Raw genomic sequence first — 18,130 nt, forward strand, 5'->3', positions numbered from 1 at the left:
ATGGTTTTCTTCCGTCGAAGGAGAGGAGGACCAAAAGGATCTTTATACATCTTTAATAAAGATAATAACGAACAATACAAAAACAAATAAACGTAACGTGAAAAACCGAAACAGCCCTATTTTTTAAATATTTTTTATAAAAAATAATTTATTACCTTCAATACCATTCATTCTTTACAACTCATAATTTTCATACATATTCCAATAATGGTATTTTAATTTAACCTGTTGCAACGAGCAATCCCGTATCCGGGATCGTAATTATAGCCTCAAGCTCATTACCATAACGCAACGTTAACCTGTTGCGACGAGCAATCCCGTATCCGGGATCCTATTTATAGCCTCAAGCTCATTACCATAACGCAACGTTAACTATTCATGAAAATCGCAAATGAAATGAAATAAATATATTGGCTCTCAAGCTTAGCCTTTTGTTAACAAAACTGTCATCTCAGATTTTCAAAATATGCTTTTCAACCATAGCAAAACAAGCATTTGTGTAAGAGTATTGATAGCTAGCATAGCATTAAGCCTAGCATTCAGCAGGCAACATTTTCACAATAACAAGAAAAGCATTCAAATAAAATCATTTACCTTTGAAGAACTTCGGATGTTTTCAATGAGGAGACTCAGTTAGATAGCAAATGTTCAGTTTTTCCAAAAATATTATTTGTGTAGGAGAAATCGATCCGTTTTGTTCATCACGTTTGGCTGAGAAAAACCCCCGAAAATTCAGTCATCAAAACGCCAAACTTTTTTCCAAATTAACTCCATAATATCGACAGAAACATTGCAAACGTTGTTTAGAATCAATCCTCAAGGTGTTTTTCACATATCTATTCGATGATAAGTCATTCGTGGCAGTTTTGTTTCTCCTCTGAATCACATGGGAAAATACATGCAGCTGGAGATTACGCACCAATTTCGACGGAGGACACCTGGTAAATGTAGTCTCTTATGGTCAATCTTCCAATGATATGTCTACAAATACGTCACAATGCTGCAGACACCTTGGGGAAACGACAGAAAGTGTAGGCTCATTCCTGGCGCATTCACAGCCATATAAGGAGACATTGGAACACAGCGCCTCAAAAATCTGGCTCACTTCCTGTTTGAAGTTTCATCTTGGTTTTGCCTGTAGCATTAGTTCTGTGGCACTCACAGACAATATCTTTGCAGTTTTGGAAACGTCAGAGTGTTTTCTTTCCAAAGCTGTCAATTATATGCATAGTCGAGCATCTTTTCGTGACAAAATATCTTGTTTAAAATGTTATCCATAAATTAAAAGAGCGCCCCCTATATCCAAGAAGTTAACTAAACAAAAACCCCAAACAAAACCTCAGGGGAGAATCTTCCCTCCCCGTCACCCTACAAACTACCTTTCCCCATCTCCCCGTCCCTAATCTATCCCCTTACAAATCTAAATGACACCCAGCCCTAAACCCCCCTTCCACCTCTCCCGAGCAGCATGCTGCCCCCACTTCCTCTCCTCCTTCTTCATCCTCCCCCTCAAATCTCCTTCCACCCTCCTCACTATCTCTTCCACCCCCCAATCTCTCCCTGTCTTCACCATGTTCTGCCTGGCTTCCCACAGCCTCCGTTTAAAGAGACTCATGAGAAGCCAGAGCAGAAACCTGTCCCTATCCGTCCCTCTCGCTCTCCCTACACCTCTCTCTAACCTGGCCCACGTCAATACAAAATCCCCCCTTACCAAACCTAACAACAGCCGTGCCCTAGCCCATACTACTCCGGCAAAGGCACAGTCCCAAAAGACATGGCGCACAGTCTCCTCCCTGCCACAAGAGGATCTTGGACAGGTGGGGGATTGCACCAAACTATACCGGTACATGATGGAACGTACAGGCAAGCACTTATGGAGGCTCAACCAATTCAGGTCCTTGAGCCTGATGTCCAGACCCCGCGCCTGCACTCCCTCCCAGACCACTTCCGAGATGCCCACTACAGGCGCCGGACTCCCTGCCTTTCTGACCTCCTCGTACAGGTGCCTGTGATCTAAACCTACTCGGGCAACTTCAACCTCAGGGTGCGCACGCAGCCACTTGGCCGCATGACCAATGTGCCACGGCAGCTGTTCCGCCCGAGGACCCGTGTTAGACCACACCATTACGCTTCTCGCCTGATACGAGAAGAACACCCGCAGGAGGTAAACGGACGGGTGTATCACTGGATGAGCAAGCTCCGTTAACAAGAAAGAAACAAAAATTGCGTCCAGCTTGAGTGGGAAATGTGGTACCCCCTTACCTCCCTCCCCGATGGGACAGAGCATGCGTGCCCTGGCGACCCACTCGCACCTGCCACTCCACATGAACTGAAACACAAGCCTCACTAGAGGCCTCCTCAGACAAGCCGGCAATGGGTAGATGTACGCCAAATACAAAAGAGACGGCAACACATCCACCTTTAGGACCAGGACTTTGCCCATAAAAGACAAATACCTAGCCTTCCACATTGCTAGCTTCCTCTGTACCACTGCGATACGCATGTTCCAGTTTAGCGTCGCTGATCCGGAGGTCTCAAAATGGACCCCGAGAATCCTCAGGGCCCCCTCACAGAGAGATAACCCTCCGGGCACATCCGTTCTACCGCGCCATCTTCCGAAAAACTTGACGGAAGACTTTGCATGGTTCAGAACCGCTCCCGAAGCTCGGGTGAAATCCCCAAAGATGGCAAGGGACCTTGTCAGGCACGAGTCCTTGCACAGCAGCAAGGAAGTGTCGTCGGCGTACTGCTTCATCTTAACACGCAGCCCACCACTTCCAGGGATCAACAAGCCTTCCACCCCTGTGTCTGCCCGAATGGCAGCCCCCAGAGGCTCCATGTACAGAACGAAGAGGAGAGCCGAGAGTGGGCACCCCTGCCTGACCCCAGACGAGAGGTCAAAAACGTCACCCAAGTGACTATTTACACTAACTCGGCACCCTGCTCCGACATATAATGTACGAATCCATCCTATGAACTTCCCCCCCAAATCCTAATCGACCTAACACTCTGAATAAAAAGGATCTATTCACACGATCAAAGGCTTTCGCCTGATCTAGCGCTGCTACCATTAAAGGCAGTCCTCTATCTTCAACCCAAGCGATGGAGTCCCTGATTAACTGTAGGTTCCATCTAATAGAGCGGCCCTCTACCCCGCACGTCTGATCCTCATGGACGACGTAGGGAAGGGCTGTGCGCAACCGGTCTGCTAAAACCTTTGCAAGTAGCTTGTAATCTACACACAGCATGGTCAACGGCCGCCAGTTGCCAAGGTCTGTTACTTCCCCCTTCTTACATAAAAGTGACAGCACACCAACAGCCATTGATCCCCCCGGGACCCCCGTCTCAAGGATGGCCTTCAAGACTTCGAGGACCACTGGTCCAAGTATACCCCAAAACTTGAGATAAAACTCAGCGGGCAGCCCATCCATTCCAGGCACCTTCCCTTTTCCTATCCTCCTAAGAGCGCTCTCAACCTCTTCTAGTGAGATCTGGGCCTCCATCACTTCTCTAATGTCCTCCGGCAACCGCCTGGACAAGTGTTCTAAAAACACATTTCCCTGCTCTACATCTATTTCCCTTTCCTTAAATAAACCTTGGAAATGATCAGTTGTCACCCTGACCATATCCTCTGGTTCTCTAACTATACTACCATTTTCTTCCCTAACACCATGCATTACCTTCCTACTCTGTCTGGCCCTAACCGACTTAAAGAACATAGCAGAACAAGTCTCATTGTGTTCTAGAAAGTCACTGTGCGCACGCTCCAGGAAAGCTCGAGGCTTCCGCTCCTGCAACTCCCTGAGCTGCGCCTTTAGGGTTGCGGATCTTTCCCAGTCAAACGACCCGCCGAGGTTGCCTGCCTCGTACTCGAGTTCAATTAACCTTTGGATACGATCCACCTCCCTCCTCTCCTCCCTTTTTTCCTCTTGCATTACCCTATTATAAAAGCCCTAATCCTCACCTTAACTAATTCCCACCACTCTAACACCCCCTCGCACATGGACCGGAGGCCTTCAAGCCTCCAAAAGAAACCAAAAAACCTGTCAACAAAAGCCCGCTCCTCCAGCACATCCCGATCTAACTTCCAGTACCCACTACCAAAGAGGCAGACTGGCGACCCCACCTGCAGGAGCACCCCGTCGTGATCCGAAAAGAAAACAGGCAACAGCCGCCCAGACAACTTACCCAAAGACCTGGGTACAAAAATATAGTAGAGTCTCCGCACAACCCCCCTGGAGTTGCGCCATGTAGGACCGGCCATTTTCGGAGTAGTGTGCAGGCCACCATCAACCAGACCATGGCAAGCCATTAGCCCGGTGATGGCGCCTGCACTGCTATCCCCCCCTCTTCCTAAATCTGTATTAAAATCCCCCCCATCACTAATTTCCTATTTGTGACACACAGGGGCGTCAGACAGTCCACCATCTCCCTCCTGTCTGCCACCACCTGTGGCCCATACACCACCACTAATCTAAATTTACAATCCCTTATCGTGACATCCACCCCTATAACCCTCCCCTGCATCACCACAAAAGAACCCCCCACTTTTACCTCCCTGTGCCCACACAAAATCCCTACCCCCGATGAGTGCACCCCCCCAATACCCCAAACCGACTCCACCTTGTCCCACTCCCTCCGAAACCTACTAACATCCCCTCCATCCCTCAGGTGAACCTCCTGTAAAAAACAAAAATCAAACCCCACACCCTCCAAATAACTAAAAACCGCCCTCCTCTTAACAAAATCCATTAAACCCCTTACATTTAAACTAACAAAAGTAAAATTAGACCCCATGAAAGAATAAAATAAAAACATGTAATACACTCAAATACTAAACCCAGACAGAAAAAAACAAAAACAGGAGACTCACCCGATGCTCCCCTGCTCCATATCTACCTGTGAAAACACCATCCGTACTCGACATCCCCCCCTCTTCCTCCATCTCACCAACCCAGGATGCAGGAATAGTGTTTGGCTCCGGGGTGCCCTGCACCCTGGGTCTACCCCCACACTCCTCCCCCTCCCCAGTGCTGCAGCTGGTTTGGAAAAAAATAGGGGAGGCTGAGTCCCCAAACAAAAAACTCCCCACCTCCTCCTGTACCCAGTCCTGAGTCTTGTTAGGTGTGACCCCACCCAACAGAAGTTGAGGGCCTGGGGAAACCAGCAGCAACCCACCCCCATCACTCTTGACCATACCCTCCTCTTCATTCTCTTCTTTGGTGATGGCGTCAGTGGAGAGAAACCACCCTCCCCCCCGCCAGCTCCTCCACCATACCCCTCATCTCTTCCACCAGGGCACTTTCCCCCCACTCCACTTGCTCTTCCAGCGTCTCCTTCTCCACCACCCCTCCCTCGCTTTCTTCTCTCTCATGCTCCTCCACTCGCTTGCCTTCTTCCGCCGCTTTTCCTGGTTCCCCTACTCCCGTGCCTTCCGTTTCCTTCTCTCTTCCATCCGCCGCTTCTTGCTCCTCCTCCTTCCTTGCGACCCTCCCCTCTGGACCTGTACTCTGGTCATGAGGCATTCTTCCTTCCCCTCCTCTTCTTCCCCCATCCCCGCTCCTGCTCCCCCAGCCACAGACGCATATGACCTCTGACGAGCCGGGCACCCCCGCCACAGGTGTGCTAACAAGCCACACCCGTGGCACGCCTTAGGCTCGTCACAATCCTTCACCTCGTGCTCCCCAGATCCACAAAATCTGCATTTTCTTGCGCTGCACGAGGCAAAGATGTGGCCATAGGCCATACAGCGCCTGCAAAATGGAGGCTGACGTGCATAAAACAACGTCCCCCTGTTAGCCCCCAGGGAGAACATAGCAGGAGGATGGAGGTAGCCACCATGTCCCTTTGGGTCCTCCCTGAGGAGGGCCTGGAAGCCTCTCCTCCCATTCCAAAACCCAAGGGAGTCTTTGAGGTGCCTTGCTGAGGAGACGTTATCCATGTATCTCCCCAGAAAGGCCCTCACCTCTTCGTCCTAAAGTTGTTCCTCGCCAGGCTTGTTATTTCATAGTGGCTCATCGGCCTCTCACCTCCCACTGCTCTTGCCCTTCTCAGGATATCATCGTGTTTCTCCTCTGTATGTAGTGCCACGTCGTATGCTCCCTCCAACGAGTTGCCTTGGAAACAAAACACGTCCTTCACCGTCAGCTTTAGAATCCCCATCAAGATTGTCCTTCCAAAAGTTTCCCCTCCTAAAGGCTCCAACTCCTTTTCCTTCTAAGCAAACCGAATCGTGTTGGCCAGCCCAATCCCAGGGACCGACCGTGTTGATGGATTTTGCACCATCTCCGCAAGGAGAATGGCGCACGTTCTCTTCTCTTCCAAAACAAGGAAAAAAGAAAAACCAAAGTGACTGAGCCTATCTGGTGCAAACTAACACAGAGACAGGAACAATCACCCACGAAACACTCAAAGAATATGGCTGCCTAAATATGGTTCCCAATCAGAGACAACGATAAACACCTGCCTCTGATTGAGAACCACTCTAGGCAACCATAGACTTTCCTAGACTACTCTACTATACCACAATCCCATAACCTACAAAAACCCCAAGACAAAAACACACCACATAAATAACCCATGTCACACCTTGGCCTGAACAAAATAATAAAGAAAACACAAAATACTAAGATCAGGGCGTGACAAAAGCCCAAGGAGCCTGATCCTCTCTGGAAGTTGCTGTAGCCCTGCTTGGGATGTTTATCCTACATTGGCTATTGGTTGAGACACAGGGCCCTCTAGCTTGGTATTTCAGGGTGGGCAATTGAAAATGGTCAAGTTAAAGGTAATAATGCATTTAGGTTATAGTTTATTGATATGTGTGAATACACTACGTCAAAAGCTTGATTTTTATGGCTGTTTTTATTTCCTGCAATTCTATGTAGTACTTTTATTTCACTACTTTTATTCTGTAATATGCTATATTGTAACCACGTGTTCAAGCTAATCAAATCAAAATGTATTTATGATACAGTGTGTAAGCTTAGCTACACAATCAAAGGCCTATTCATAAATAAGTCTCTCCTCGCAAACAGTGGAATGATTTTTTATACTTAACCTTTATTTAACTAGGCAAGTCATATGTATTTGTATTCACATTAGGCTATGGCCTACAAATAGCTACTGCAAATGATTTTGTTTGTTCTAGAACTGGCCGAATGGCAGAGCCATCCTTCAGCACCACATGTTGGTTCAACTTCTTTAACATCAATAAGCGATCCTGGCACAAAATGACATCTCATCAACATCTGTTGCCTACACCTAATAGTCATACTCATGACTTATTATTACAAATACAATATTATCACCTCTCAGAATGTTACTTGTTTAGTAAAGTTAGATTAAAGCTGAATCAATGTTTCGCAAGATCACATCATGATTCATTTGCATTTTAAATAAAATAAAACCGTTTTTGTCACATGCGCCGAATTACAACAGGTGTAGACTTTACCGTGAAATGCTTACTTACATGCCCTTCCCAACGATACAGAGTTTAAAAAGAATAATATAAATAAAATAGTAACACAAGAGGAATACAAAATAAAATTCAAACGAATGGAGAATCTAATATAATATCATAGCATAGTAGGCCTATAACGTTACTGTTACACAAAAAACGGCTAATTTCTCATGAGATTTTAGGATGGTTAGCTGAAACTGAAAAGTGGGATGCACCAAAACACAGCAGAGCGTGCCAATGGTAGGATATGCTTTGAACGAAACAAAGGGCTAATAGTTTGTTTACAGACTCTGCTCTAGTACTACTTAACTCAGGAAACAGTCATTCAAGAAAATCTAAATGACCATGAAACTGATTGAGATCAATCATACGATTGGCATGGAGATGCAGTTTGGACGTTTCACTTGAATAATTATCATTCACTATTGACAGTGATGATGGCCTATTTTGAAATGAGGTAGCCTATGCCCAATATGGTGTTTGACGTTATTAAAAATATGACATTAGATTTAGACAATATGTGTGGTATTAGGCAGACGTTGCGATTGGAGTATGCATTTTATGCATATTATATAATGGTGGGCTGGCTATTCAATTGGCTACATCTGAGAGTGCAAACTTTGATTGATGACATAATTTACATTTTCTGCGTTCATACACCTTAAAAAATAGAACTACACCACTGACTGGTAAACTGGATTCTTTATGGCCTCCTACTGAGACTTGACAGAAATAAAATGTTGCACAATCAAAAGCAATTCCTACTGTAGTGTAAATTGGCGTGATCCTAACTTCAGAAACGCCGTAGTCATTCTCAGCAATGCTTTTATAGTTGAAAAGAGCACCATCGTAACAGTAGCCTATACCCTTCTTTCTAGAACACTCTTGAAATGTTTAGGCGAAGAAAATGATTTGGAGAATGCGGGCATCGATCCCGCTACCTCTCGCATGCTAAGCGAGCGCTCTACCATTTGAGCTAATTCCCCGGTTCGCAATCTTGGCTCAGAGTAGGGTCATATAGTACGCAATTAGTTTGTCCCTACTAGTGGTTAGTATTTGGTATCCTACTAAATTATAGTCTATAATAACTACATGCACACAAATCCACATTGGGTGAAATAGCTAATAACATTACATTAGTTACAATTACAATGTTTGCTTTTGGATAACATTGCTAGGCTAAATTTAATAAGTTTTCGGCGATTGAGTGTAACTATCACTGCATTTCTGAAAAATTGCGTACCTGCTGGCACAATTTACCATGTCAATGTGACAGCAAATGCAACATTGTAGCACTGTTGTTCCCTTACTGTACCCTGAATGACAGCCTACATTGTAGTAAGATAGGACAGTGAATTGCTGTGCCACTCTCTGATAGTGATTATCATCATTATACTTAAAATAAGTGAACTGCGGAACAGTCTAACTAGCCCAGTCCTGCCCAGCGTCAGCAGTTCCCCTGCATTGACAAAATTAAACAGCTATAGGGCAGGAGACCGCAAGCTAACTGCAGGATAGAGAGAGAGGGGATGAGTCAAGTACTGCACCATATCATTAAAAGCCCAGCTGGAGTAAACGGCATACGGCATATATATCTTCAGACAGACGCAGTATTCTTGAAGAGATAATAATGGTAAGTGGGGGGATGGGTTGCCTCTGTGTCTGCGCATCATGCGGTCTTTTTTATAACTGCATGGGATATTACTGTAGCCTGCAGTAACCTTGAAGAGTTGCTACAGTACTGTAGCCTACTATTGCAGTCCAGTGCATGATGAGGGGGAGAGAAGGAGACTGGAGTGGCGCATGTCGGGTTATTTGTTCACAATGTGGTCAGCAGCATATTTGCATGTTCCTGTTATAGTCTATCTATATAGACAATTAAAATGTATAATATTGCAGAGGTGCCTAAAAAGGAATGTATTCTGCTGCAATAACAACTCTTTATTACATTCATTATATTATTGTTTACTTTTTTAACCTCTAAACATTGGAGGCTCTGTATGACATTGTATCCATACACAGTACCAGTCAAAAGTTTGGACACACCTACTCATTCCAGGGTTTTTCTTTATTTTGACTATTTTATACATTGTATAATAATAGTGAAGACCTCAAAACTATGAATAAAATAAAATTGTATTGGTCACAGACACATTTTTAGCAGATGTTATTGTGGATGTAGCAAAATGCTTGTGTTCAAATAAAATACAATTGTATTGTTCACATACAGATGTTTAGCAGATGTTATTGCGGGTTCAGCGAAATGCTTCCTAGCGCAAGTGAGTAGTGTTCCATTATTAAAGTGGCCAGTGATTCAAAGTCTATGTATATAGGGCAGCAGCCTAAGGTGCAGGGTTGCGTAACCGGGTGGAAGCCGGCTAGTGATGGCTATTTAACAGTCTGATGACCTTAAGATAGAAGCTATTTTTCAGTCTCTCGGTCCCATTTGATGCACCTGTACTGACCTCGCCTTCTGAATGATAGCGGGGAGAACAGGCCGTGGTTCGGGTGGTTGATGTCCTTGATGATCTTTTTGACCTTCCTGTGACATCGGGTGCTCTGCGGTTGCGGGCGGTGCAGTTGCTGTACCAGGCGGTGATACAGCCCGACAGGATGCTCTCAATTGTGCATCTGTAAACGTTTGTGAGGGTTTTAAGGGCCAAGCCAAATTTCTTCAGCCTACTGAGGTGGAGTTGTTGTTTCCTGTCTTTACCACCTGGTGGTGGCCGTCAGGAAGTCCAGGACCTAGTTGCACAGGGCGGGGTTCAGACCCAGGGCCCCGAGCTTAATGATGAGCTTGGAGGGTACTATGGTGTTGAATGCTGCACTAAAGTCAATGAACAGCATTCTTGCATTTGTATTCCTCTTATCCAGATGGGATAGGGCACTATGCAGTGCGATGGCGATTGCATCGTCTGTGGATATATTTGGGGCGGTAAGCAAATTGAAGTGGGTCTAGGGTGTCAGGTAAGGTAGAGGCTAAATGATCCTTAACTAGCCTCTCAAAGCACTTCATGATGACAGAAGTGAGTGCTACAGGGCGATAGTCATGTAGTTCAGTAACCTTTGCTTTCTTGGGTACAGGAACAATGGTGGACATCTTGAAGCATGTGGAGACATCAGACTGGGATAGGGAGAGATTGAATATGTTCGTAAACACTCCAGCCAGCTGGTCTGCGCATGCTCGGAGGACGCGGCTAGGGATGTCGCCTGGGCCGGCAGCCTTGTGAGGGTCAACACGCTTAAATGTCTTATTCGCGTCAGCCACGGAGAAGGAGAGCCCACAGTCCTTGGTAGCAGGCCACATCGGTGGCACTGTGTTATCCTCAAAGCGGGCAAAGAATGTATTTAACTTGACTGGAAGCAAAACGTTGGTGTCCGCGACGTGGCTGGTTTTCCTTTGTAGTATGTGATTGTCTGTAGACCCTGCCAAAAAAATGATTGTGCTTGAGCTGTTGAATTGCAACTCTACTTTGTCTCAGTACTGACGTTTTTCCTGTTTGATTGCCATATTTTTATTCCCAGTCCCCTTGCCATGGTTAAATGCAGTGGTTTGCGCTTTCAGTTTTGCGCCAATGCTGCCATCCATCCACGGTTTCTTTTTTGGGAGGTTTTAATAGTCACAGTGGGTACAACATCTCCTATGCACTTCCTGGTGAACTCAGTCACACAGTCCATGTATAACACACATGGAATTATGTAGTAACCAAAAACGTGTTAAACAAATCAAAATATATTTTATATTTGAAAATCTTCAAAGTAGCCACCCTTTGCCTTGATGACAGCTTTGCACACTCTTGGCATTATCTTAACCAGCTTCATGATGTAGTCACCTGGAATGAATTTCAAGGAAAAGGTTCAAAGTTTTTAAAAGTTAATTTGTGTAATTTCTTCCCTTCTTAATGCGTTGGAACCAATCAGTAGTGTTGTGACAAGATAGCGTTGGTATACAGAAGATAGCCCTATTCGGTAAAAGACCAAGTCCGTATTATGGCAAGAACAGCTCAAATAAGCAAAGAGAAATGACAGTCCATCATTACTTTAAGACATGAAGGTCAGTGAAGAATGAACATTTCTTTGAACGTTTCTTCAAGAGCAGTCGCAAAAACCATCAAATGCTATGATGAAATTGGCTCTCATGAGGACCACCACAGGAAAGGACGACCCAGAGTTACTTTTGCTGCAGAGGATAAATTCATTAGATTTACCAGCCTCAGAAATTGCTGCCCAAATGTGACCAACCACCTTGATTCGGTCTTATGTAGCAAAATCTGAACTTGTGTTTATTGGATAAAAGCAGAGACACAGAAATACAAAATGGAATTGCATACCCTGCATTTGAGGGACAATGGGAAAGTAATTCTGCTTTGAAAGTTGATAAAATTGTAACCTCACTTTTTAGAAAATGGTCTTTGAATTTTTTGGTACCTACTGGAGAGCTCTTCTTTGTCTCCACCCTTTCAGCATCGTTCACACCCTCTTAAGCATTAGCCCCACACATCTTTAAGGGTTTATCCGAGTTCTGTCCTAACAACAGCAGTCAAGCACCCAAGCTAATTGGCTAATGTTGGCTAGCTTGCTATCTACTTCCAGACGCAAATGAGAGAACAGCTCACTGACCGTTTTACTCACCCTAGAATAGTGGTTTGGCTGTTTTTATGTTATCCAGAGCATTGGTGACTGCAACTGTGCTGCTGGCAACAATTTAGGCTTTTTTTGCCAACATTTACTGACACCGGCCATATTCAATGGGTGTTTACAGTTCGTAAATTCGTCAAGTTATTCTGCACTCTAGCACACTCAGACAAGAGTGCTCTGAAATCGGAGTAGATAGCCAAAGCGAATTTACCAGCTAGGTCTATCAACATTTGTCGCAGTGACATTCTATTGAAATGGACACTTCCATAGTGGAGTCTTTTGTTAAGACATGTAGCTAACTAGCTCGCTAAACAATGAACCATAATCCCCAACTCATGACGTTACTACCCTGCATGAATCTGCAAGTAGCTAACCAACCAGGTTCAATGTTGGCTAGCAAACATTAGGCTATAACTAGCAAAGCAAATGGCTCTGAAATACGAATAATAAGATCATACACGTAATTGAACTTGAAATTAAAACAACTTTGTCAAAATTAGAAACGTGAAATATCTGAAAATGTAGCTACCTAGACTATCTTACCTGTGTTCTGAAATCGGAGTCGATAGCCAGAGCGAATTTACTAGCTACGTCTATCAACAGTTGTCGCAGTGACATTCTATTGAAATTGTTACTTGCATAGTGGAGTCTTTTTTAAAGACACGTAGCTAGCTAGCTAGCTAGCTAAGCAATGAACCATAATCCCAACTCATGACATTACTACCCTGCATGAATCGGTGTTAGACAGGATTAGCTACACATACAGACCAGCTTAAATAGACAGAAGCGTGCTATATGGAATTCCAATCCGAACTCATTTCTCGGCATGTCCAGCCTACTCATTGTCGCAGCCAATCATGGCTAGTGGGGAGGTTGCTCTTTTTTTCCACGGCTAAACCAACTAGGCTCGTAATTTAACAATTTTATTTGTATTTACAGATGACATACAAGTCTGTTATTAAGGCACATAAAAGTTCACATTCCAGAAGGCATTTCTGCTGTTCAGAGGAGACTGCTTGAATCAGGCCTTCTTGGTTGAATTGCTGCAAAGAAACCACTACTAGAGAACATCAATAATAAGAAGAGACTTGCTTGGGTCAAGAAACACAAGCAATGGATATTAGACTGGTGGAAATCTGTCCTTTGGTATGATGAGTCCAAATTTGTGAGACGCAGAGTAGGTGAATGGATGATCTCCGCATTGTGTGGTTCCCACCGTGAAGCATGGAGGAGGTGTTATGGTGTTGGGGTGCTTTGCTGGTTACACTGTCAGTGAAGTATTTAGAATTCAAGGCACACTAAACCAGCATGGCTACCACAGCATTCTGCAGCGATACGCCATCCCATCTGGTATGCACTTAGTGGGATAATCATTTGTTTTCAACAGAACAATGACCCAACACATGACCAAGAAGGAGAGTGATGGAGTGCTGCATCAGATTACCTGGCCTCCACAATCACCTGACCTCAACCCAATTGAGATGGTTTGGGATGAGTTGGACCGCAGAGTGAAGGAAAAGCAGCCAACAAGTGCTCAGTATATGTGGGAACTCAAGACAGTTGAGAAAGCATTCCAGGTGAAACTGGTTGAGAGAATGCCAAGAGTGTGCAAAGCTGTCATCAAGGCAAAAGGCTGGCTACTTTGAAGAATCTAAATATATATATTTTTTTGAGTTTAACACTTTTTTGGTTTCTACATAATTCCAATATTTCATAGTTTTGATGTCTTTATTATTCTACAATGTAGAAAATAGTAAAAATTAAAACCCTTGAATGAGTAGGTGTGTCGAAACTTTTTACTGGTACTGTATGTGTTCTACTGTACAATGAAGTTGAACTAATACTTCATCATATTCCAACCTTAACCTACATACAGACTTAAATGCCCCCTTGGTCAAACCAATTGGACTAACTAATTGTGTAATACCATTTCTGAATTACTTAATTGAGCAGCTTCATCACCTCGCTCTTTCTCCTGGGGTTATAATTTAGTGCCAAGTCCGGTGACGTTAGAAGCCCTATTCCTGAATTGCTATATCACATGGTGTAATGCACTCTCTTACCACTGCATAATATAGCACATGATGTTCAGTTGCAGAATTGCTCATTAGTCATGTCCTAAACAAGATAGGAGTTGGTCCATCCTCCATGTTATATAGGTTAGCCATTTCAGGCCTTAGGAATGCCTAGCAGCACCATTGGGCACCACCATAACTCAAACTCAAATGTGTTCCTCTCTCCCTGCCTCCCTTGCAGCACTCCTCACAGCCTCTGTTCCTGGGGACAGTGACCTGGGTGGTCCTAACCTTTGTCCTCTCTGTGACCTCCCTCCCTGCCGATGCTGAGAAGGGAAGGAGGAAAGTTGTTCATGTACTGGGTAAGATCTCTGACTTTGTCTCTATCCCCATCCCACACATATTGCTTCACTACATTCTGAGGTACGTAGGCTATAAAAATCCATCTTTCCAGAAGCAAGTCTCTCACCGTTGCCACTTGTTATAGACCCCCTTCAGCCCCCAGCTATGCCCTGGACACCATATGTGAATTGATCGCCCCCCCCCCCATCTATATTCAGAGTTCGTACTGTTAGGTAACCTAAGCATGTCCCAGTTTAACACCCTGGCCGTCCTACAATCTAAGCTAGATGCTCTCAATCTCACACAAATTATCAAGGAACCTACCAGGTACAACCCTAAATCCGTAGCCATGGCCACCCTCATAGATATCCTGACCAACTTGCCCTCTAAATATACCTCTGCTGTCTTCAACCAGGATCTCAGCGATCACTGCCTCATTGCCTGCTTGCGTAATGGGTCCGCGGTCTACCGGCCACCCCTCATCACTGTCAAATGCTCTCTAAAACACTTCAGCGAGCAGGCCTTTCTAATCAACCTGGCCCGGGTATCCTGGAAGGATATTGACCTCATCCCGTCAGTAGAGGAAGCCTGGTTGCTCTTCAAAGGTGCTTTCCTCTCAATCTTAAATAAGCATGCCCCATTCAAAAAATGTAGAACTAAGAACAGATATAGCCCTTGGTTCACTCCAGACTTGACTGCCCTTGACCAGCACAAAAACATCCTGTGGCGTTCTGACTCAATAGCCTTGGCTTCTCAAATGCCTGTCTCGCCTGGTTCACTAACTACTTCTCAGATAGAGTTCAGTGTGTCAAATCGGAGGGCCTGTTGTCCGGACCTCTGGAAGTCTCTGGGGGTGCCACAGGGTTCAATTCTCGGGCCGACTCTTTTCTCTGTATACATCATTGATGTTGCTCTTGCTGCTGGTGATTATGTGATCCACCTCTACGTAGACAACACCATTCTGTATACATCTGGCCCGTCTTTGGACACTGTGCTAACAAACCTCCAAACGAGCTTCAGCGCCATACACTCCTTCCGTGGACTCCAACTGCTTTTAAATGTTAGTAAATCTAAGTGCATACTCTTCAACCGATTGCTGCCCGTACCCTCCCATCCGACTAGCATCACTACTCCGGACGGTTCTGACTTAGAATATGTGGACAACTACCTAGGTGTCTGGTTAGACTGTAAACTCTCCTTACAGACTCACATTTAGCATCTCCAATCCAATATTAAATCATGAATCGGCGTCCTATTTTGCAACAAAGCCTCCTTCACTCTTGCCGCCAAACATAGCCTAATAAAACGGACTATTCTACCGATCCTTAACTTTGGCGATGTCATTTATAAAATAGCCCCCATCACTCTACTCAGCAAACTGGATGTAGTCTATCACAGTGCCATCTGTTTTGTCACCAAAGCCCCATATGCTACCCACCACTGCCACCTGTATGCTCTTGTTGGCTTGCCCTCACTACATATCCATCGCCAAACTCACTGGCTCCAGGTAATCTATAAGTCTTTGCTAGGTAAAGCCCTGCCTTATCTCAGCTCACTGGTCACCATAGCAACACCCAACCGTAGCACGCTCTCCAGCAGGTATATTGCACTGGTCATCCCCAAAGCCAACGCTTCCTTTGGCTGCCTTTCCTTCCAGTTCTCCGCTGCCAATGACTGGAACGAATTGCAAAAATCACTGAAGCTGGAGTCTTATATCTCCCTCTCTAACTTTAAGCATCAGCTGTGAGCAGCTTACCGATCACTGTACCTGTACACAGTGTCACGAACCGGTTCAAAGTTCATAACAAAAAGGGAGACAACGTGGAGCTAAGGAATAACAAAATATATTTATTAACTAAAGACAATTAACAATGGTGTGTGTAGTCAGTAATCAGTAGTATAAGTGAGTGGTGGCATGCATTAATGTGATAATGAGGGGTGTTGAAAGGTGCCAACGCAAACAAACAAAAACAGCCACAAAAATGCCACAGCCGTAGGCTTAGATTTAACGTACAGTGGGGAGAACAAGTATTTGATACACGGACGATTTTGCAGGTTTTCCTACTTACAAAGCATGTAGAGGTCTGTCATTTTTATCATAGGTATACTTCAACTGTGAGAGACGGAATCTAAAACAAAAATCCAGAAAATCACATTGTATGATTTTTAAGTAATTAATTTGCAAGGTGCCCAAGCAAAACAAAACAAAACAAACAAAACAAACAAACAAACAAACAAACAAACAAACAAACAAAGCCACAAAAATTCCACAAGCCAAAATCTATCAGTGTCTGCATGGAGAGAGTCTCCTCAATGAATGGTGAAGAGGTGCATTTATCCTGGGACACACCCGAGCCCAGGTATGTCCCATTTCGCTGATGACCCTCCCGGCTCCGCCCATCGACATCCTATTAAGGAAAACAAGAGCAAAGAGAAAGAATCGGCAGACAGAGTGGGAGGGTCGTCACAACAGCCAATCTGTAAATAGCATACCCAACTACCTCATCCCCATATTATTACTTACCCTCTTGCTCTTTTTCACCCCTCTGTCTCTACTTGCACATCATCATCTGCACATCTATCAGTCCAGTTTTAATGCTAAATTGTAATTATTTCGCCTCTATGGCCTATTTATTGCCTACCTCCCTACTCTTCTACATTTGCACACACTTGTCATGACGTTGCCCTCTTTGGACACTGTTGCAGGAATTAAATTCCTCTGTTTTAATACCCAATCAAAATTAAACACTCTGTCAATTCATAAGTATTTGTATGACCCTTATTTTTAAAAAATGGACAGAGCCCAGTCTTAATGTCAAACAGCAGATTCTATTCACGAGAGTACTGCTCCTTACACATTTTACCACAGGTTATAAACTGAAAATGACGTCAGCGTTTTCTAAACGTTCCGTCTCTTCTTGACACTGGTAGAAAGGCTCTATAGTTCTCAAGCCTTCCCACCTCGCCTAGAGCCAAGGTCATCCTGTGTAGATAAGCATTCTAGCCAGTCTGGCGATATAGTTCATTAATTTCTACCAAGGAACAGACAGTCATTGTTCTAATTCTTGATTATATTTACACACATTATATTCAGTACTAGGATTAAAAAAATTCAAATTCATAACATAATAGTACTGATTAGTAACAGTAGCATAGTAGTATTCTGATTAGTACATATTCAGTAACATAATAGTATTCTGATTAGTCAGTCCTGATTGAAATGTATACATAATTAGTCATCATTGATAAAAATTCCCTTAACAGACACCGCGAGCACCATCCCCCTACCTCGGCACCATCTCTCTCTGTCTCCTACAACCAGGCTGCTGTGGTCAGAGAGGTCGTAAATCCCTAGGGAAGATCCTGCCTCATGACCAGACAGTATAGAGAGAGAGTGAGTTCATAAAGAGAACAAAGGAATTTCTTCCACCTCACAGAACTGGAGAACCGAACGACATTTATATTCTGGAGAACGTATAAAATATCGGTGAAGAATCCAGCTACGAACTGGTCCGTTTGGTACAATTTTGTGAAACTCATGGGAGACAATACGGCCACATTACCATAACGCTGTTTATACAATAGCCTCAGATATGAGGCTTACATCTAATTGTTGTATAAGATGAATGAGTGAGGATGATACTGTTTGTGAAATTGTGTAATGTGATTTTGGACT

General features: G+C 44.3%; 1 protein-coding gene and 1 non-coding gene across 2 annotated transcripts in view; one reads left to right on the forward strand and one right to left on the reverse strand.

Moving 5' to 3' along the window:
• Window positions 1–8,372: 8,372 nt before the first annotated feature.
• trnaa-agc (transfer RNA alanine (anticodon AGC)) lies at window positions 8,373–8,445 on the reverse strand. Its single transcript has one exon. It is a non-coding gene; the product is annotated as a tRNA-Ala (tRNA).
• A 470-nt stretch (window positions 8,446–8,915) lies between these two features.
• Window positions 8,916–18,130, forward strand: part of LOC115109243 (hyaluronan and proteoglycan link protein 4-like) — a 29,963-nt gene continuing 20,748 nt past the window's right edge. Inside the window, exons 1-2 of the mRNA XM_029633947.2 lie at window positions 8,916–9,092; window positions 14,354–14,474. Of these exons, the coding sequence (XP_029489807.2) occupies window positions 9,090–9,092; window positions 14,354–14,474 (124 nt within the window). The 5' untranslated portion in view covers window positions 8,916–9,089. The remainder of the gene's footprint in view (window positions 9,093–14,353; window positions 14,475–18,130) is intronic.

Source organism: Oncorhynchus nerka, linkage group LG25 (assembly GCF_034236695.1).
Source record: "Oncorhynchus nerka isolate Pitt River linkage group LG25, Oner_Uvic_2.0, whole genome shotgun sequence".
Taxonomy (NCBI): domain Eukaryota; kingdom Metazoa; phylum Chordata; class Actinopteri; order Salmoniformes; family Salmonidae; genus Oncorhynchus; species Oncorhynchus nerka.